The following is a 23,459-nucleotide window of genomic DNA, read 5'->3' as shown; positions in this document are numbered from 1 at the left end:
TATTTATTTATTTATTATTTGAATTTTTATGCCGCCCTTTTCCTTAGACTCAGGGCGGCTTACAACATGTTAGTAATAGCACTTTTTAATATTGCCCCCACAATCTGGGTCCTCATTTTACCCACCTCGAAAGGATGGAAGGCTGAGTCAACCTTGATGCAATTAGATCCGTAATTGAACTGTTCTTATCATCATCCTATTTTTGTTATTTTTAGATTAGTAATGGCAAGCAAACATCCCTTAAAGACAAACTTTTTTTTTTGTTGAACCAAGCAAATATGAAAATGTCCCAGGGTGCTCAAAATTCGGATATGGCAATGGTGAATCAATAGAAATATACCTTAGAATAAACCCAATGCCAGAAACTTCTAAATCAGAATTGTAATGGAAAGGAATTCTTGAACACCAGTCTGAAGAAATAGCAGGCATGAAACTAAGCAAAATTATAAAGAAAGCTAGTATTGCCAAGTTTAAAAAGTAGACGTACAGAAACCGCAGTATATGTGAAAATCATAATCAAATTATTTCGCATTTGCAACTTGCCTATAATCACCAAAAACCAAGGTCCACACTTAGAGAATTTCTGCAATACATACTCCAATACATCTTTTAAAAATTTATTTATAATAAAATATTACTTGCAAAGCTTGCAATTCTTCTTAATGCCTCATTCATCTTTCCCCCCAAAAAACCCTTATATTTATACACCAAAAAAGGGGGCAGGTAAAGACTAGGCAAGTAGAAACACATGTACAAATTTTGCTAAGAAAAGAACAAACCTCTCTTTTTCTAGATCACACTTGAGATATCAGCATAGGCTACATTAGAAAAGAATGTTCTTGGTTGTTAAGTTTTATGTTTCTGCATTCAGTGGCCTTGCCTTATACGGGCCTCTCTTCTTGGAATCCTTTTCCAAAATACAAATCAAGTAGTGAATAATGGATGCATGCCAATTATAAGAAACCGTAAGAGAGTTATGAGCTAAAGAATGTAGTCTTTGGAGCCAAGAGGATGGCTTTCTCTTTTATTAGCATCCATGCATGCATTTGAAAGAATTATTGGTAAATAAAGTAGTCTACATATAAATATAGCTCAACACAAGATATCTTGCATGACCTTTAAGATTAATTTATTATAGGTTATGGCTTAAAGGAGGTTCGTGTTATAATAAATGCATTAATCTGTAGAACTTTTTATTGTTAAGGGACCACAAACAAGCAAGGTTCTTAATCAGACTACTTTCTCAAAAATAATTTCAGTTTTTCCACATAAATATCAAAATCACAAAAAGAAATGAGATCTCCACAATTTATTTTCAAAGGTATTCACAGTATATATGGCATAGAACTTTTGCCTTTGGACAAACAGATGGAAGTTCAACTCATGGAATCCTTGATGGAACATTTGTAGAAAAGGCACAATAAAAAATCCAATTAGTAAATTCACCTGTATGGAACCTACATTGCATCTCTGACATCAACACAATTGAGAGAGTCCAGAAATATTTCACAAGAAGAGTCCTTCACTCCTCTTCTCACAACAAAATACCTTACTCCGCCAGACTTGAAATTCTTCAATTAGACAACTTACAACTCCATTGTCTCCGTTCCGCCTTAACTATAATACATACAATCATATACCAAAATGTTCTACCTGCTGACTACTTCACCTTCAACTGCAACAACACACAAGCTCGAAACCGATTTAAACTAAATGTCCACCGCTCCAAACTAGACTGCAAAAAATACGACTTCAACAACAGAGTAATCAATGCCTGGAATGTACTACCTGACTCTGTGGTTTCCACTCCTAACTCCAAAACCTTTAACCTTAGACTATCTACAATCAAACTCTCCCCCTTTCTAAGAGATCTGTAAAGGGCATGCATAAGCGCACCATTGTGCCTACCGTCCCTGTCCTATTGTCTTCTATCGCTTCTTTTTATCATTACTTATCTGTTGTGGTTGGCTCTGGCCCAGCTCCTGCCCCAGGGAATGTGGAGGTGGATGCAGGGGAAACTTCAACATGTCATAGGCCTGCTTTATTGCCGACAGAGTCAGTTCAGAGTTTAGTTTCCTCGGACGAAGAAGGTGGGAGTGACTTGGAAGAGGGGGGCTTGGCACACAGCCCAGGCAGTCAATCCCCATTATCTTCCATTGATTCGGATGAAGACGTCTTGGACCCACGCAAGCGCAGAATTATGTGTAGAAGAGACCAAGTAAGGACATATTACCGGAGATAAGAAAGGCCACCTGTGTTTGGGTTGGGGCTCCAGTAATTAGGGCTGCTGCTATAAATAGCAGCATGTGGGTGTGGCCGTTGTGGAAGAATATCTGATCGCAGTTCTTCAGGAATCGTGCCTTGACTTTGTTTGTTGATTTTTCACGTCTTTGAAACCAACGCAGAGCAAAGTGTGTGGGTGTTTCACTTTGTGGAAGAAGAAGGGGTGTGAAGTTTCTTCACAGCTGCTAGCTAAGTACTTAAAGACTGATTAAGGGAAATTGTACAGACTACCCGGTTGTTTTGGGACAAGTGCTCTTTGCAACACAAAAAGAGTGCTGAGTTTATTTTGAATTTTGTGATAAAGAACATTGTTTTGAATTTTCAAACGTGTGTGTGTCTGAAATTTGTATTCTTGAATTTTTGGGAGGCTCTTACCAGAGAGCCCGGCTAATGTTTTATTTGTACAAATTACCACCCTATAATTTTTTGACAAAATAAATTAAATAAATAAATGACAACAGCAATCAGAAGGTATCTCTCAGCTATCATTCCCTTCAAATCTGTTCCTTTTTTTTTCCTGAAAAGGACTAGACATTAAAAGAGGAAATTTGTTGGCTAGAGAGCTGTTGTGAAATTACCATCTAAAGGAAAAGTCAACTATCGTGAGAATTACCATACGGAAGTTATAGGGATTTGCATATTATCCAGGAATCCTAAGCAAAACTTTCTAGAACCCTCAGTCTTTGGCTATGCTGGTTAGGAATTCTGGAGTTGCAATAAAGAAGATCCCACATTAGAGAAAACGGAGTAATATAGTATCATAATAATATCATACCATGCAGAGGTGGGTTCCTACCAGTATATTCCAGTGCGCCGCTCCGGTACTACACCTAGATACACCCACACCACACCAATTCTCTGTGGACTGCACTTGCTTCTGATTGGCCTCCAGGCGCAATTCAAGGTGTTGGTTATTACCTTTAAAGTTCTAGATGGCTTAGGGCCAGACTATCTTCTACCGCATAGCTCCCAGTGACCGATAAGAGCCCACAGGGTTGGTCTTCTCCAGGTCCCGTCAGCTAAACAGTGTTAGCTGGCGGGCCCATGGGGGAGGACCTTCTCTGTGGTTGCTCCATTTCTTTGGAACCAGCTACCTCCGGAGATTCGGACTGCCCCTACCCTACTGGCCTTCCAAAAAGTCGTAAAGATCTGGCTTTTGCGGCAGGCCTGGAGTCGTTGATCAGATGGTATGCCATCAGGAGCCAACCAGGAAAGACATGCATGGGTTTTTTAAACTGTTTTAATTGTTAATTGTTGGTTTAAAATAGTTTTGTACTGTTTTTAGGGGGGGTTATATTGTTATTTATTTATTTGGTTGGTTGGTTGGTTGGTTGGTTGGTTGGTTGGTTGGTTGGTTGGTTGGTTGGTTGGTTGGTTGGTTGGTTGGTTGGTCGGTTGGTCGGTTGGTCGGTTGGCCGGCTGGCCGGCTGGCCGGCTGGCCGGCTGGCTGGCTGGCTGGCTGGCTGGCTGGCTGGCTGGCTGGCTGGCTGGCTGGCTGGCTGGCTGCCGCAACCAACTTCTCCATAGACACAGGATGGCTTACAACAATACGAATAAAATACAATACAATATGACGAGTGAAACCCAACCTAATACTAAAACAAATAATTAAACCCCCAATAGTATAAAAAAAGTATTCATTCAACAACAGTCACACAATCACATCTATGACCGAAGCAAGATGTTAAGCTCAACCGCCCCAAGCCTGCCAACAAAGGTACGTTTTTAAAACCTTGCAAAAGTCCAGGAGGCTGGGGGGCAGTACAGATCTAGGAAGGGAGTTGTTCCCCTAGGCCCCACTAGCTGGCATTGCTTAGCTAATGGGACCTGGAGAAGGCCAACTCTGTGGGACCTAACCAGCCGCTGGGATACATGAGGCAGGAGACAGTCCCTTAGGACCAGTAACCTGGTCCTAAGCCATGTAGCCATATACATTTTATGTGTATTTGGTTATAAAGCACCCAGAGTCCTCTGAGAGTTGGGCAACATATAAGTCTACATACATACATACATACATACATACATACATACATACATACATACATACATACATACATACATAAATAATGCTTTATCAGTTCTTTGCAAGTTTGGAAAATATGGTTTGGTGTCTGGATGGCTCCTGGAGTGAGGCTGAAAGGCAAAAGGAAGCAGTATGCTTCCCATATTTGGGTATACTGTACCAGGTGACTCAATAGAAACACACACACACACACGCACAATACGCACAACAGTAGGCAAATGATACTCCTTACTACTCAGACTATAAACATTTAAATACTACATCAAGCTAACATTGGACTGATAAAGCACAGTGATACTTGAACTTATGACAAGTAATTACCCAAACCAGGAATTTTGATAAGTGTAATTTTTTAAAGCTTAAATTTGTTTTTTTAATTAAATTTTTAAAAATGGGTTTTTTAAAATTCAAATTAGAGGCAAAAGGGCATGCTTTTTGTAAACACAGAAGTCGAAACAATAGGTAGTTATTCCTCTTACCTAAAAGTAGAAACTGCAGACTCATTAAATATAAATAAATCAAAGCAAAATGCAGAGATGCTGTACAATATTGATGGAAATGTCATTAAATTTTCAATAACAACTTCTTCCATATTTGGCCTTACTTTTTAAGAAAGAAAGAAATGTTTATTTTTAAAATTCTACAGCAAAAGCACTTTCTCACTTTTTCCCATCATCAAATACACTTGGCCTTCACAAATACAAATATGTGAATTGTACTTATTTAACAAGAAACATGTTTATTCAACTATTCTTTCTACACACATGCTCTCCAAACAGTGTACCAAACCACTGGGGCCACATCTTTGCACGTACAAAATCACAGATTTGGTCTTAAACACTGCACTGTTATATTATTGATTGTACTCATGCAGGTTGAAGATGTACAAATCCACCTGCTCCATTTCAACCTTATCACAATGTCCTTGAGTGGGGAGCTCTCAAGGACATTATAAACAAGCTTAATTGTGATTGTACAGTCAACTCATTGCACTTACCCTGCTGAAGAATTAGGACTCAATTCAGAAAAGTCAAGGAACAAAAATGAGAAGAGTATCATCATAAATACAAAAAAAAATCTACACTCTCGACATTAAGAAGGGATGTAAAATGTATATTCTTTATGAAACTTTAAAATGCCTTTATATTCATAAAATTAAATGGAACAATATTCATTTTCTAGTAACATTATATGGATCCCGTTTCTTTCTTTTCATTTGTATTTAGCTTATTTTAATCCATATAATATAGCTTTTAAATGTAGTATCACTGATTTTTAAATAAATATTTGTTATACTTCATTAATAATAATAAACCTCTCCTAACATTTTGAAGGGATAAATAATACAGAATATTACAAATTAACCTAGCATTTCTACAGATATTGCACATTCATCTGAATCAAGAAAATCACAATTATCATTAATCAACGGCAAAAAACAGTCCAACAATCCTAATCTCTGGGGGGAGTTGAGTCCAGAAGGTCGGGGCCGCCACAGAGAAGGCTCTTCCCCTGGGCACCACCAGACAACATTGTTTCGTCGACGGGACCCAGAGAAAGCCAACTCTGTAGGACCTAACCAGTCACTGGGATTCGTGCGGCAGAAGACGGTCCCGGAGATATTCTGATCTGATGCCATGAAGGGCTTTATATGTCATAACCAACACTTTGAATTGTGACTGGAAACTGATCGGCAACCAATGCAGACTGTGGAGTGTTGGTGTTACATGGGCATACCTGGGAAAGCCCATGATTGCTCTCGCAGTGCCATTGGTGGTGCTCAGAAATCCAAGTAAAAACCTTGGTGGCATTATACCAAGAATCCAGGCTAAATTTTTTTACAAATGGAAAATGAAACTGTCCTAGTATATTTACCAACAATTAGATATGGATACTTCTAAAGACAAATTATAGAGCTTTAATTGTCCCAAACAATTGTTTGAGAAGCAACTTCCTGCTAAACATGGTACCAGGAAATTTCTGATTTGTTTCGCTGACATTTTTTTTTCAGAGTGAAGAAATGCAGAAGACTGATTTTCAGGAGAATTTAAACTTAATATTTTCAACACATTAAACAATTAAGATGAGACTGCATGGCAGGAGAAGCTAGTGAGAAAAAGATTAGTTGGAATTGCAAAAAAAGAGACATTAAAAGGACCAAATGCAAAGAATTCCAACAGGAAGAAAAAAATGAATGGCATTGCATTAAAAATTTAAAGAACTTTTTGTGCAGCTTCAGCTTCAACTTACTTCAGCTTCAACCGCAACAACACAAGAGCACGCAACAGATTCAAACTTAATATGAACCGCTCCAAACTTGACTGTGAAAAATATGACTTTAACAATCGAGTTGTCGAAGCATGAAACTCATTACCAGACTCAATAGTGTCAACCCCTAACCCTCAACATTTCTCCCTTAGACTATCCACGATTGACCTCTCCAGGTTCCTAAGAGATCAGTAAGGGGCATACATAAGTGCACTAGTGTGCCTTTCGTCCCCTGGCCAATTGTCTTTCCTTTATCTCATATATCATATATCTTTTCTTCCTTTCATATATCTTCTCCTCTATTTTTATATATTTTCTTTATATATACAGTATTACTACATGTCTATTCTCTTCTATATGTATTGTGTATTGGACAAAATAAATAAATAAAATAAATAAAACAAAAGGATACACATAGGCACTAAAACAGATAACTAAGGAATAAAAGAGATAGGTAGGCCAGGATTATAAAGATGGTGTCAGAAAAAATGAATGCATATGACGTAATTATATTGTTCAATAAGAAAAAGAAAAAAGGCCATCTTTAGATATGATCAAAAGCAAAGGAAAAAAAATCAATATAGCAGATGCTCAATCAGGATTTTAAAAATGTAAGCCGCAGCAAGAAAAAAAACTATTCAATTCTTATTTTGGGTCAGTTTTTTCTGATGAAAGAATGTTTGTTCCAACAGGCAACTCTGCCAAGCAAAACAAAAGGAGAAAACTGAAGTTTTAGACTGACAGAAATATACCCAGGGAATATCTATTTATTTTCAATGCATTTAAATTTCCAGATACAAATTATTCATATCTCAGGATACTAAAGGAACTTGCTGAGAACCTGGCCAAGCCTTTATGTATTATTTTTAGAGGATGAAGATGGAGTGACAGATAATTGAAGGACAACTTAATCTTATCCTTGTCTCCCTCCTCAAAAAACAATTTTCAAAGCCAAAGTTTTCAGATAAGTTCATGACCCAGCTGATTTATAAATATCATGAAAACAATACAGATAACCAGAACTATGCAATAATTTTGCCAACTAACTTTATCTCATTTCTTGAACTTCCTTAGTAAGTTATGTAAAGGCTGAAAACGTGGATATTTGTGTCTCAAGTGACACTTTTTGGGTTGATTTGTTTAATAATGCATTATTTTGTTTTCTTGGCAGTATTCTCGGGAGTATTCTCCAACAAAGTTCAAAAGTGTCAATACTCTTTCCTGCTTCTTCAAATTTCAGCTCTTACTTCCTCTTTCTTGTCTGCTTGTTCTTTTACTATCAATAGTTTATCCTAAAAGGCAGACGTTACCTACAGTACCTCTTTGATTGTCCATTATAATTATAAGACATGTTGCATTAGTTTGATCATCAGCCTGGTTTTAAGACTATTGTCATTAATTAGATCATCTTTATATTAATTTTATTCTTTTTTTAAAAAAAAACTATGCTCTTTGACTTTTCTTACTAGAGCTTTGGGATTCTATGCGTTTTCAGCTAGCAGCATAATGCAATTGATTTTTCTTCCTCCAGTTTTAAACCATGCTTATGTTCTTTCAATCCTGCTTCTCTTTATATTCAGCATATAGAATGATTAAATAAGGGGAAAGTGTGCAGTCATCTCATTTCTCTATCAGCCTGGAGCCAGGTGATTTCATCATGTTTGGTCCATACATAGGCTTCCTGACCTATATATGGATTTCTCATGAAGAATATTAGATGTTGTGGAATTCTCATTTTTATAATCACATTCTATCACCTGTCAATGACTACTTCATCTTCAATCGCAACAACACAAGAGCACGCAACAGATTCAAACTTAATATTAACCCCTCCAAACTTGACTGTAAAAAATATGACGTCAGCAACCGAGTTGTCGAAGCGTGGAACTCATTACCTGACTCAGTAGTGCCAACCCCTAACCCCCAACATTTTCCCCTTAGACTATCCACGATTGACCTCTCCAGGTTCCTTAGAGGTCAGTAAGGGGCGTGCATAAGTGCACCAGTGTGCCTTCCTTCCCCTGTCCAATTGTCACTCCTTATCTCATTTATCTTTTCTTCCTTTCAAATTTGTTCACCTATACTTTTATTTATTTATTTATTTATTATTTAGATTTGTATGCCGCCCCTCTCCGCGGACTCTTTTCTTCTATATCTTTTCTTCTATTCGTTTCTTTAGTTATATTACTACATATCTATTATCTTCATTGTGTATTATGTATTGGACTAAATAAATAAATAAAATAAATAAAAATAAATAGCTTGATCTTATTGAAAAGCCTGTAGATCAATAAAGCACTGATCTACAGTAAGTTCACCTTCTAATACAAGGTTTATATTTTAATATAAATATGATAAACTATAAAGTACTAAGCTGTAAAATGCTCTTTAGTGGCAGAGTAGGATCACACTGAAGCTAAACTAAAGTACTGAGCATGAAACATGAGTTAGAGGTCATCACTCTATTTACAAGCAGATTGAAAATCATTGCTCATAATTGATGATACAAGACCACCTTGGAGGAGACATGCTCCCTAAAAGATAAATATGTGCAACCACCAGAGGTGCGGTTGCTCCCAGATTGCCCCAGTTCTAAGAACCAGTAGTCCTGGTGATGGGAGGCTCTGCCCACCTGTCCAGGAGGCTCCACCCACCTGCCAGGAATGCTCCGCTCACCCACTCGGAAGTATCACGTGCAAGCACAAGCATGTGCACGAACCAGTAATAAAGGGGTTTAGAATCCACTACTGGCAACCACCATCATTCTGTTAATTAATTGGATAAAATGGATGGAATGCTTATGCTGCTATTCACATAAAATAGCCAATACATTAAAACAGTGCTTCCCAACCTTGGCAACTTGAAGATATTTGGACTTCAACTCCCAGAATTGCCCAGCCAGCGAATGCTGGCTGGGGAATTCTGGGAGTTGAAGTCCAAATATCTTCAAGTTGCCAAGGTTGGGAAACACTGCATTAGAAAATAAAACTATAAACAATCTTGTTGAACTAAAGAAACAGAAAACGGAAGCAAATGCAAAATTCTTGACTTTGGAAGAGAAACATTGGACTTGAATAAAAAAAGACCTCGGAATTATACTTGATCACAAACTGAATGTGAGTCAGCAGTCTGATGGGCTATAGAAAAAAGCAAAAGCAATTTAGGATGAATAAAAAGCAAAGCATAGTTTCCAAATCAGAAATGATTGTTCCACTTAATTCTGCATTAGTCAGGCCGCAACTTGAACATTTTGTCAGGTGTGGGGCTTTAAAAACCAACTCAGAAGCATTGGAACAGCTTCAAAGAAGGGCAAGAACCATCAGGAAACTGAAAGCTTATGAAGGAAATTTGAAAGCCCTTGGCCTGGTCTAAAGAAGGGGAAGGACACAACAGCAATTTTCTTGTATTTAAAAGGGTATCAAATACTGTACAAGAGAGCAGGATTTTTTCCTCTCCCAAAAAAGGCAGGTGATATTGTAGAATAATTGTCTTAAGTTACATGAAAGCAGATTCCAGCTGAATGTTAGTTTGGGGGGGGACACAGAAATTATTGCTAACAGTAGAAATAATGTAGGGTACATTTGTAGGAAACTGTAGTAGAACCAATTATTGAAAGAAGTCATGAGTTTATCTTTGATACAAGTGTTCAACTACACTATCAGGGATATTTTAATATGAATTCCTGCAGTTAGCTGCCATTTAGACTTAATAGACTAAATACACTCTTCTTTTCCATAAATGGGTGTGCCAACCTTTCTGAATGTTGTGTCCCTCCAGTATTAAAATTCTTTCATTGCTCAGGGTAATTCATTCTTTTACCTAGAGCAGTGATGGTGAACATTCTGTTGCTCGGGTGCCAAAAGAGTGTGCACGCATGCTTTTGTGCATGTGCAAGTGACCACACCTATAATTTAATGCCTGGGGAGGTTGAAAACAGCTTCTCCCTCTTCCCCAGTGGCCCTCTCGAGGCCAGAAATGGCCTGCTTCCCAACCTCTAGTGGGCCCAAGAAGCTCGTGTTTCACCCTCCCCAGGCTCCAAAGGCTTCCTGAAGCCGGGGGAGAATAAAAGCACCCTCCCCCCCCCACCCGGGAGGCTCTCTGGAAGCAAAAAACACCCTCCCAGAGCCTCTGGGCAAGCCAAAAATCACTGGCTGGACACACATGCATGTTGGAGCTGAGTTAAGGCAACAGCTCGTGTGCCAGCAGATATGGCTCCGCGTGCCACCTGTGGCAGCTGTGCCATAGGTTTGCCATCACTGACCTAGAGTAAAATTGCCAATTAATAATATATTTTTAAGTCAGGAAGCCTGAAACCTCCTCTAAGTCAGTTATCTTGTAGTACCTTGAATTTGATTCCAGCCCAAATGAATTTAGATTAATTTATTTCTCTAAAAAACATTCTGTCTAATTTTATAGATGCCATCTTAAATAGATACAACCATCTTGGTTGGATGTTGGATTTTATGATGGCTATTCTCCCAATTAATGAAAGCTGCATTCTTGTCCATCTTTCTAGATCGTGTTTCATTTTGTGTAATAGTTTGATATAATTATCCTTCTTCAATGAGGAGTGTCTGGCAGAAAGCCAGAGTCCTAAATATTTAATCTTTTTTTGTTACTTGTAGACCTATTTTCTGGACTAATTCCTTGATCTGAGTTTGGATACAGTTTTTAGTTAATATTTTTGTTTTGTCTTTGTTAATTTTAAGTCCAGCAACTCTTCCAAATGTTTCTATTTCATTAATAATTGTGTGGCCGATTCTGTCGAGTCTTCTAAGAAAAACACCAGGTTATCTCAAATGGCTGAGTTTTATAAGTTTGTTTTTTGACTTTAGTTCCTCTAATTTGGTCATTCTTTCTAATTTGGTTTAAAAATGTTTCGATTGAGGGGATAAATATAGAGGTTTCATTACCAAAACTAGATAACATCATCAGAGCAGTACTCATGTTACCTAGTTTAGGTAATAAAACCTATGCAAAGAAACAGCCAAGCTCAGAGAGTTCCAAAGATCCCTCACTTCAGCCTGAGCTATTCTTCTTTATCAATACCTTAATGTGTACTCATATGTTTTCAGAAAGAGCATTTCTTCTTTAGTCCTAGCCAGGAGAGTCATTGGAAGTTGGGCTGCATATACCATAAATTTAATTAAAAATATAAATGGAAACATTTGTTATCAGATGAACTTTGGCAGCCATCTTTCTTTATAATTTGTTATTCCATATTCAACAGAGAATAAATACATGAATAATTGGGGGAACTGAACTACCCTTTTCCCCCTAGGCCTGTACAATTTATGCATGGTATGTTTGTGTGCATGTTTGGTTTTAATAAGGATTTTTGAATTATTTTAAACATTAGATTTGTTACATGCTGTTTATTATTGTTGTTAGCCGCCCCGAGTCTACGGAGAGGGGCGGCATACAAATCAAATAAATAAATGAAGGAAGGAAGGAATAAATAAATAAATAATAATAAAAATAATATCTCCGAGACCGCCTTCTGCTGCATGAATCCCAGCGACCGATTAGGTCCCATAGAGTGGGCCTTCTCCGGGTCCCGTCAACTAAACAATGTCGGTTGGTGGGCCCCAGGGGAAGAGCCTTCTCTGTGGCGGCCCCGACTCTCTGGAACCAGCTCCCCCCAGAGATTATAACTGCCCCTACCCTCCTTGCCTTTTGCAAACTCCTTAAAACCCACCTTTGTGGTCAGGCATAGGGGAACTGAGATATCTCCCCCGGGCCTATATAATTTATGTATGGTATGTTTGTAGGTATGTCTGCTTAAAAATGGGGTTTTTTAACTATTTTAAATTTTAAATTGTAAATTATTAGATTTGTCAGGAACTGTTTTTATTGTATTGTGAGCCGCCCTGAGTCTACGGAGAGGGGTGGCATACAAATCTAATAAGTAAGTAAGTAAGTAAGTAAGTAAGTAAGTAAGTAAGTAAGTAAGTAAGTAAGTAAGTAAATAATTCTGACATTCTAGCTTGCTCTCATTATGTCTAAACAAGTTGATTTAACAGATTATGTCTAAAAAATTCCATTGTGTCCAGAATGCAAGAGTCTACGTTTCTTTTGGCTTTTACATATATTTCTGACTGGTTTCTTCAGGTTCCAAGTAATGCATCCATCATAAATTGAACTCTGAGGCATTCATTTTTCTCAAAGTACAAATTTATTTAGATACATATTGACACTAACTGGTGAAAAGTCAGTACTGAAGTTCCCAGGTTTTTCACCCCAATATAAATTTCAGATTCTCAGGTTTCCAAAATGAACTGTCACATTATCCAACCAAATGGGTGCTTGACTCATTGGCTAGCTATGATGTTATAACTGAAGGCTATATCATCCTTCAGCCCCAACCTTTGTCAAAATGAATTCACATTAGAATATCCAAAGTTGCAAACAATCCCACACCCTAATCAAAGGCTTGGCAGTTTCAATGATACTTTCTTTTACTTTTTAAAAAGCATAAACCAAATAAACCTCCTTTAAGTAATCATCAATGTTTACCCAACTTGAAGTTTCATAAACAACTTTCGCTAAGAATGACAGGTTGCAGCCTTTTTGTGTACACTAACACTATTTCTTTATTGAACACACTATGAGGGTGAGAAAATTGCAAAGTAGTCCTCAGTTTATGACCAGTCATTTAGCAACTGTACTGTGGCACAGAAAAGTTACTAGTCCTCACACTTAAGAGCGTCCCCACAGTCACATGATCAAAATTCAGCCATTTGGTAAGCAACATGTATTTACAACAGCTGCAGCATTACCACATACAATATTCCCAAGAGGCTTTCCACAAGCAAAGTCAATGGTAAAATCTAGGTTCACTTAACAACCCTGTGATTTGCTTAATAACTGCAGCAAAAATAATTGTAATATTATGTGCACCCACAGTGATGGTTCATTTAATGAAATTAAGACAGACTTTCTGGTCCCAATTGTGGTAATAAGTTGAATCCTACTTGTATACTATTACAAAGATTCCAGAGGATTCAATAAGGTTGCATAAGTAAATATAGTTTAACAAGCTCCCAAAATGGGTTTTTTTTTTTAAATAAAAATTCCAATTTAGATCTTAACCTAATCAGTTGCTCCTGTAAAATTTCACCCATGTTCATCAGACAATATAAAATCAGGCCTTGGTGATCTCTTAGCAAATGTATTTCAGCAGCACCACTATTATAGTGGGCCAAAAATATCTATTCTGCATTTAAGAAATAACTGTCGTGTGAAATCCTTTTCCTAATCTGAAGCCACGGAGGGCTAAAGGGGATGTAAAAGCAATCCGGTTTTCTATTTTTAAAACTGTACATCATAAAAACTGCATCCCTCTCTCTGGATCATATTTGCAGCTGATACAGCTTTGTTGAAAACAATAGTGCTGCATCTGCTTTTGCTGGCAGGGTGTTTGACCTTCAAGGAATATAGCTGAAGTACTTTTTTTTCCCTTTCTCAAAGTATGGCAGGCATGCTTACACTCAAGAAAAGATTAATATCTGCAGGAAAGCTCCTTTTGAAGACACACACACATTTTTTCAAGCAAATAAGAGACAGCCCTACAGCAATGCATTTAACCCAGCGGTGGGTTGCTCCCAGTTCAGCCCGGTTCTAAGAACCAGTAGAGCTGGCAGCGGAAGGTAGTATGCCCACGAATTGGTAGTAAAGGGTGTACAAGTGCACTAGAGTGCCTTCCGTCCCCTGTCCTATTGCTCTCCTATATCTCCTATACCTTTCTTCTATTCCTATATCTCTTCTTCTATTCTTTCATTGATAGGTTCTATTACTATATCTTCTTTTCTATTATTTCTTAGATATATTTTACTATGAGTATCTCCTCTATAACCTTCTTCATGTATTTTATTATGTGTATATAGATATATACCCACTAAAACCCTCATTGTGTATTGTACAAAATAAATAAATAAAATAAATAAATATACTACTGATTTAACCCAATCTCTCTACATTTAAAATAGCAGACAAATCACATTTATTTCACCCAATCTTTACTTGTTCATCTTTACAGCACTAGATTCAAAAAAAATTGTATTTTTTTTGAAGATTTTTTTATCCATCTTTAATATTCAGTTCCACTGAAAAACAAAGGACAAATTGGCTGAATAAATAAACAAGCAATCAACAGTAATACTTGATTGCTCAGAACTCACAGGTTTCCACATAGCAGCCCCTGATAGAGAAATTTACTTTTTCTTTATCTAGTCTAGCTGTATTTATTGGCAAGGATAGTCCAGGGATCAGGCAGAGATCTTCCTAATCATTTGTTCTCTGATCCTTTTAAATAAAAGCAGGAAAAATCAAACTTGAGTCCTTCAATATAACAGCATGTCTACCAATGACCTATGATTCTTCCTCTAGGAGCAATTAGCTCGCCAATGAACTATTTTCTTTCAAATTGTAATAAACCCTAAACATAAGCAACTGAAATTATTTAGCCTTGTCAACCACTTTATTCCTCTGCTGTCATTTTTCTTTTTATTACTCCTACTCCTTGGGATTGGAACCTGTCTGGCTGCATTTTCAAAATATTATGTATAACATTACATAAATAAAAGCAAAAGCAATCATTCTAGAACCTTAGTAGAGAGCAGAATATCTCACTTCAATAACTTCCAACATGCATGCATACAAATCTACATAATAATAATAATAATAATAATAATAATTCATAAAATCATAAAAACCTTTAACTGGTTTATCAATTTCCCTCTCTTCAGGTTATGTACTTCAAAAATATGGATTCACCACAAGTTAGTAGCAAAGAGATACAAAGTTTTAAAAAAATTACCGGTAACAGTTTTCTTATTTTGAATATGACATTTTGAAAATTATTGCAACAATTTTTTTAATATAACAAAAAGGATAAAAAGTAGAAAGGTGTTTTGATTGTATTTTAACGAGTAATCTTTCTTTTATGATCTAACCGTAAATGCTCATACAGAAAGGCTCCTTCATTCATACTATTTATCAGAAAATTTCCCTCTTTATATTTGATAACGTTAAATACCTTCCTCTATGGATATGCAAGTATATACACACCATCACATGATTCTCTTTCAATTTAAGCAATATTTATTTATCTATTTATCTATTTATCTATTTATCTATCTATCTATCTATCTATCTATCTATCTATTTATTTATTTATTAGATTTGTATGCCGCCCCTTTCCGTAGACTATTATGCATAGCTCTGGAAAATTAGGTAATACTGAGCAAAAGAGTTAAAGGCAGGAAATGCAAAAAAAGTACATTTATTTAAATCTAACTTAAAACAACACCACTCACTTGACAAACCATGTTTGGTTGCACTACATCCATGATGACAAACCTATGGCATGTGTGCCACAGCTGGCACATGCAGGCTTATCTGTGAACATGTGAGCTATTGCCCTACCTCAACTCCAGTACAACCTATTTTCAGCTGGCACACCCCAAACCACCCCTCCCAGGAGTCTCCAGGCAGCCTGTTTTGGGTGCAAGATAAGTGCGCATGGAGGCTTTGGGAGTGCGTTTCCGACCTCCGGAGGGTCTCTTGGGAGGGAGGCTGTTTTTGCCCACCTCTGGCTCCAAGAAAGCCTCTGGAACCTGGGGAGGGTGAAAAATGGGTCTACTGTTCTAGCTTGAAAACAATTTGACATATAATTGAATATAAGAAAATGTGTAGGCTTTGCAAAAAAAAAAAATCAAAGGACCAGAACAGTGAATAGCCTTAGATTAGCTTCTGGGAAAGAACAAAGTTTTTTCAGTTCATAAATCTGATAGTGGATGCAAAAGGAACCTTCCTAGAGTAACAATCAGAGTTAAGAAACATAGAAAATATTCTATACTTCTGGGAGCCAGAAATAGTTTTCAGGCCCTAATAGGTAAAACAATTCTGAATCTAAAAGGTTAAAAAAGAAGGATGAGAACAGGAGACAAATATATCCCTAAAGGGAGAAAATATGAAATGACACTCAATTAGAATGTGGACAGACATGATCGTTATTACCATATTACTATCTAGAAATGAAATAAATGTTTACTGATGAAATTCATCAGGTCATGGACTGTGGTATTTGCTGGGAGCAAAGGCTCAAGAATGTAACAACACAACATTCAAGGCTTGTCACTGGATGAGTTCAAGTAGAGGCTGGACAGCAGGGGTGAAATGCTCCTGTTTCGTTCATCCTATTGGTCATCGGAGAGCCAGTTGCAAAGGGAGTACGAGGCTCCGCCCACCCATCCGGATGCTGCCATTTAGGTTCTTTTACCTTCTGTACCTGCACAGAATGTTTGCACATGGGCAGAGGGAAAAGGAACCCAAATGGCGGCATCCGGGCAGATGGGCAGAGCCTCACGTTCCCTTCGCAATCAGCTTTCTGATGACCAATAGGCACGAGCAAACCAGGAGCTTTTCACCCCTGCTGGACAGCTATTTATCTGGAATGCTATAATTTGGCATCTTTGACTTGACTTGATACAATTTTCAGAAAAAGAAATGCAATCCTTCATATAAACCACGTCTACACACCATTCAAAAGAGAAAATACAAAAAACTAAAAAGTAAACAAAAGGGTCAGAACAATTGCTCCCCAACAATCAGTACCTAGAAAGCAAGGATTAATACAAGACAAGCAGTCAAGCAGAGTACAATATCCTAATCAAGGACCTACCAAGAGAAAAACACACCTCCATCAATAAGGCGGGACGAGCTACTGTATATAAACAAGCAGCAAATCCCATGCTCTGATGATGTTACCTGATCAATAATGAAATATCTATAAACAACAAGCAACCAAACTCAGGATGCACTAAGGATTCCACAACCAATGTCTCCTTTTAAACCCAGTAGGTAAAAAAATAAATAAATATTTAGCATCTATTAGAAATTATCTACCACCAACTGCCTTCAGCCACACATTTCTTTGGCTTCAAAATGATGCCTATATAAAAACAGTAGCACTCTGGAAAGTGGGTGTTACACTAAAGAGACAATAAACATTTTTCAGAGTAGATTGAAGAGAAGCACAGTAAAAATATGACTATGTTCAACTGTTTGATACAACATGCAACTACACTTACATCTTATACACTAAAAATGAATATAGTGGGGGTTGGTCTTAAAATGCAAACAACTCACCATTGCAATAATAATAAATATACTTAATATCATGAGAACTTTCAATATTTTTATTGTACAGAGATTCACTGAAATTCCCTGTATCATTTAAAACTTATCTAGGGCTTAGGACCTGGTCTCCTAGCACGTAAACAAGGACACCTTTAAACACCTACAAACTGTATTTCCCTCACTGCAGCCTATCCCAGCGACCGGTTAGGTCCCACAGAGTCGGCCTTCTTCGGGTCCCGTCGACTAAACAATGCCGTCTGGCAGGACCCAGGGGAAGAGCCTTCTCTGTGGGGGCCCCGACCCTCTGGAACCAGCTGCCCCCTGAGATTAGGATTGCCCCCACCCTCCCTGCCTTTCGTAAACTCCTTAAAACCCACCTCTGCCGTCAGGCATGGGGGAACTAAAACATCTCCCCCTTGCCCATGTTGTTTTGCCATTTGATTGATTGACTGTGTATCTGTTTTTTATATATATTGGGACTGTTTTATGAATTTATTAATTTTAAATTGTAATTAGATTGGTGGGCATTGGATTTGTTATTATGTACTGTTTTTTTTTATTGTTGTGAGCCGCCCCGAGTTTGCGGAGAGGGGCAGCATATAAATCCAATAAATCTAATCTAATCTAATCTATTTCCATTATCTCTAGAACAGGGGTCTCCAACTTTGGCAACTTTATGCCTGGCGGACTTCAACTCCCAGAATTCTCCCAGAATTCTCCCGACAGCTTTCTGGGAGTTAAAGTCCACCATTCTTAAAGTTGCCAAGGTTGGAGACCCCTGCTCTAGATAATCTTCAAGATTATCTTCAGAGTATCTTTGAGACCGCCTTCTACCACATACCTCCCAGCATCCAGTAAGATCCCACAGGGTTGGTCTTCTTCGGGTCCCATCAGCTAAACAGTGTCAGCTGGCGGGTGCACAGGAAAGAGCCTTCTCTGTGGTTGCCCCGACTCTCTGGAATCAGTTACCTCCTGAGATCCACACTACCTCCATCTTATTGGCCTTCCAGAAAGCCATAAAGACCTGGCTTTTCTGACAGGCCTGGAGCCACTGACCTGGGGAGAGGGATTACTTGTGAGGTCTGCCCATGAATGTATGAATGGCTGCAATGATTTTAAATTGAAATGTTTTCTATTGATTCATGTTCGTTTTTGTTGTGAGCCGCCCTGAGTGCCTAGGGAGTTGGGTGGCATAGAAATACAATGTAATGTAATGTAATATAAGTGGTATGGTATGGTATGGTATGGTATGGTATGGTATGGTATGGTATGGTATGGTATGGTATGGTATGGTATGGTGTGACATGTCAGTCATGAAGGCCTGTGGTGCACCATGTCAAAATTTGGGTGTCCTTATAAATTCATCCTGATGGTACGTCAATTTCATGACTGTATGATGCATCTTGTGCTGGACAATGGAGAAGCTTCAGAGGCCTTTTCTGTCACAAACAGCGTCAAGCAAGAGTGCGTGTTGGCACCGACCTAGTTCAGCATAATGTTTTCAGCCAAGCTGTCAGATGCCTTCCGGAACAGTTCTATGGGAGTTAGCCTGAGATACAGAACCGATGGGAAACTGTTCAACTTGCGAAGACTCCAGGCTGTCACCAAGATAAAGGAGACTGTGCTACATGACCTCCTCTGCTGACGATTGTGCCCTCTATGCTGGATCAGAGCAGGAAATACAAACCAGTGTGAATAATTTTGCAGCAACATGTGACAACTTTGGTCTCCTTATCAACATAAAGCAGACCAAAGTGATGCATCGGCCAGCTCCAAAAGCCAATTACTAAGAGCCCACCATCACAGTAGGGGACAAAAGCTACAAGCAATGAACCAATTTACATACCTTAGCAGAACTCTCTCCTGTGCAGTGACAATTGACATTGAGGTCAACTGCAGAATCACTAAGGCAAGCTCTGAATTTGGCAGACTAATGACCAACATGTGGAACAAAGTTCAAAGTCTACCGAGCAGTAGTGCTAACTACCCTGTTATTTGCCAGTGAGCCTTGGCAATTGAATCACTTCCACATGACCTGCCTCTGTAGAATTCTAAGGATCCGGTGGTAGGATATGTTGCCTGACACTGAGGTCCTCTCCAGAGCAGGCCTGCCATCAATTCCTACCCTGCTGATGGAAGCCCAGACATGCTGGACAGGCTATGTTCCTAGGATGCCAGACCGTTGCATACGTAAACAGCTCCTCTATGGTGAGCTGTCTAAAGGAAAGCGATCACATAGGGGACAAAGGAAGCGTTACAAAGACACGTTGAAAGCCTCCTTCAAGTTCCTTGATATCGACACCACCTCCTGGGAAATCCTGGCATGGGATCGACCAACATGGCGCATGCTGATCTACCAAGGCTGCCAGACATCTGAGACCAGAAGAACATTCAGAGCAGTAGAGAAGCGAACAGTCCGCAAAGCCAGGGCTGCAAATGCAAACGCTGTGACAATGGTGCATCGTGTACAGCCCACAACCCATTAGATGTCAAGGTCCTCATCTAACACGATGGACGGACATCATCATAGCGTAGCATAGCATAGCATAGCATGTATAAGTATAACATAGCATAGCATAGTATTTATTCGATTCAAATTTATTTATGCCACCTTCTCCTTAGACTCAGGGCAGCTTACAACATGTTAGCAATGCCACTTTTTAACAGAGCCAGCATATTGCCCCCACAATCCAGGTCCTCATTTTACCCACCTCGGAAGGATGGAAGGCTGAGTCAACCTTGAGCCGGTGATGAGATTTGAACCGCTGAACTGCAGATCTAACAGTCAGCTTTAGTGGCCTGCAGTACTGCACTCTACCCACTGTGTCACCCCGGCTTCTGTATAAGTTAATACCATATTATATTATAATATTATACTGTATAATACTATAATAATATAATACAGTATAGTAAAGTAGGTGCTCAGAGTCTAGGACTGCAACTTCCAGAGCAAAGCTGGCTAAGGAATTCTGGGAGTAGAAGTCCACAAGTCTTAAAGCTGAACCTGTTTTAGAGGTAACATAGCTTTGGAAACAGGCTTTCCCGTCCTCCGTTTCTGCTGAGCCTTGGGACGCCAAGCCCTAACTAACAGCGAAGCCGCCTCCTGCCTTCCTCCCACCGCTCCTCTTGCAAGCCAGAGAGCCACTTACAGCGTGTGTCCGCAAACGTTGACCATCAGTTTGAGGGAAGGGTTCCTGTACTTGGTGGTCTTGCATCGGGGGCAACCTTGGTCGTCCATGACGACAATCTTGCCACTAAATTTGCCGCCGGAGCCGCTGTCACTCTCATTCCAGAAACACGGCGTCCGTCCTTTAAAAGCGGCCGTCTGGCTCTCTGGCGAGGGAAGAATCGTTCCGCTGCGCAACAGGGAAAAGTGTCTTATGTGCCCTTTGCTAAATTACTAATTACTTTCTCTGTATGTGTGCTTTGAAAAAAAAGAAGAGCGGGTGAAAAGCGGGGAAGGCAGAACTGAAGCGAATTTCTTCAGGAAGTATTTAAGCTCAATGCGAAGCACTGTTTCATCGCCGTGCTTATTCGGAAATAAGTTCCATTCATCGGTGGATTTATTTCTATAAATAAAAAAAAAAGCTTCAACGCTTACAAAAACTAGAGCTAACATCAGTTCAGAGGAGACGATTCCTTTCCCGTGGGACTTTCAGGAATTACTAAGAGACAGCAGCCGCAAAAACAATGGAAAAGCCATAAAATAACAGTGCAATACGCTCCCCAATTCGGTATATTATCATCCCCAAAGTGACGCCTCAGTGTCTTCAGTGAGTGAGCATTGGATCGCATCCTTCCAACAAGATCCTATGCATCACAATTATTCAGAAGTAACATGGCGTTGCATAGCATTTGTTCCCTCCTCAAATGTCTCTGGATTAAACCTGAAGCCTGTTGATGGGTTCCTACCACTTCGTTCCATTTTGCCTAATAATAATAATAATAATCATCATCATCATCAACAACAACAACAACAACAACAACAGCTTCATCATCATCATCATCAACATCATCATCATAATTTATTAGATTTGTATGCCGCCCCTCTCCGAGAACTCGGAGCGTGTCCTTCATAAATATAGCCCGTCGATTTCAATAGTACAGTATTTACCTAAATCGTTGTCGGCTATTGTGGTCTAGGGCGGCTCTCAAGGATCGTGTTGGAAACCAGTTTTGCAGACAGTCGAAGTAAATGATCAAGAAAAGTTGCATTAGATTAGTCAGTCCGATTCAAAAGCAAACTTTGCTTCCTTTAATACCGTTTTACGAAAACTTACTGGAAGAGAGGCACATAAATATTTATTCAATAAGTATGCATAAAAAACGAGACCCAAGATTCTTTCATATGAGCTTGTTTGGGATTAAATGAATTGACCATTTGCCCTAGCTCAAATTTACTTCTGAGTTTACGTATCACTATACAGTATAGGGATCAGGCTGCTAATCTATCAGTGTTTTGGCTTGGAGGACTGAATGGAATTGGTAATGAAATTGACATTTATTTTCGAGCAAGGGAAGTATCCAGATGTGGTGATGTGCAAGTGATGGTGGTAGAAAAGGAAAGGAATTGACTTCAAAGCTCCTGTCCCATTATTTGTAGCAAAAGATGCCTCGCCTACCCTTTCTAAGGGACAGGTAGAATAGAGGAGAGCTGGAAGGGATCTTTGAGATCTTCTAGTCCAGCCCCCTACACAAGCAGAAGAACCTATACCACTTCAGACAAGTGACTGTCTAAAAACCTCCAGTGATAGAGCGGCCATGATTTCTGAAGGCAACTAGTTAATTGTCCTCACTGTTAGGAAGGGGGGAGTACACTGTTAGGAAGGGGCGAGTACAAGTGCACTAGAGTGCCTTCCGTCCCCTGTCCTATTGCTCTCCTATATCTCCTATACCTTTCTTCTATTCCTCTATATCTTCTTCTATTCTTTCATTTATATGTTCTATTACTATATCTTCTTTTCTATTATTTCTTAGATATATTTTACTATGAGTATCTCCTCTATAACCTTCATCATGTATTTTACTATGTGTATATAGATATATACCCATTAAAACCCTCATTGTGTATTGGACAAAATAAATAAATAAATAAAAATAAATGTTAGTTTCTCCTTAATTCAAGATTGCTTCACTCTTAGATTAGCTTCCAACCATTGTTTCTTGTCTTGCCCTCCGATGCTTTGGAAAATAATTTGACCCCCTCTTCTTTGTGGCAGCCCTTCAAATGCTGGAATTCTGCTATCATGTCACCTCTAGACAGTGCAGCTTGACTGAAAGAAGTTGGGCAGGGATACCTGGTAGTTTGAGTGAAAACTGTCAACTGCGCAAGCGCAAGCATATATCTCTGAAAAGCCAGATTTAGTTGTGAGTCTCTCTTTGAAGTCAGGCGAATGGAAGATTGATGTATACGAGGTGTGCTTGGGGCAATTGAATCAAAGGCTCATCCACCGTATTAAGTCATTTCAAGATTCTGGAACCTGCCTTAAAAGCAAAGGATCGTACAGCCCATCAGTTTCCATTGGAATAAATCCAATTGTAAAGTGTATCCATTTTGACGCATCTAAGTTTTCTTGTTGAATTTACGGGGTGGCTTCTGACATCATATTAGACTAGGGGTCCCCAAACTTGGAAACTTTAAGACTTGTGAACTTCAACAACTCCCTGAATTCAACCAGCTATGCTGGCTGCCCACAAGTCTTAAAGTTGCCAAATTTGAGGACCTCTGCCTTAGACTCTGATT

The 23,459-nt window shown here is 38.8% G+C and overlaps 1 protein-coding gene across 1 annotated transcript in view; it reads right to left on the bottom strand.

The window, feature by feature from the left end:
* Window positions 1-21,059, bottom strand: part of MNAT1 (MNAT1 component of CDK activating kinase) — a 144,890-nt gene extending 123,831 nt beyond the window's left edge. Inside the window, exon 1 of the mRNA XM_070750689.1 lies at window positions 20,866-21,059. Within this exon, the coding sequence (XP_070606790.1) occupies window positions 20,866-20,954 (89 nt within the window). The 5' untranslated portion in view covers window positions 20,955-21,059. The remainder of the gene's footprint in view (window positions 1-20,865) is intronic.
* Between the last annotated feature and the right edge of the window lie 2,400 nt (window positions 21,060-23,459).

Source organism: Erythrolamprus reginae, chromosome 1 (genome assembly GCF_031021105.1).
Source record: "Erythrolamprus reginae isolate rEryReg1 chromosome 1, rEryReg1.hap1, whole genome shotgun sequence".
Lineage (NCBI taxonomy): Eukaryota > Metazoa > Chordata > Lepidosauria > Squamata > Dipsadidae > Erythrolamprus > Erythrolamprus reginae.
This window is presented reverse-complemented; position numbering and strand designations above follow the sequence as displayed.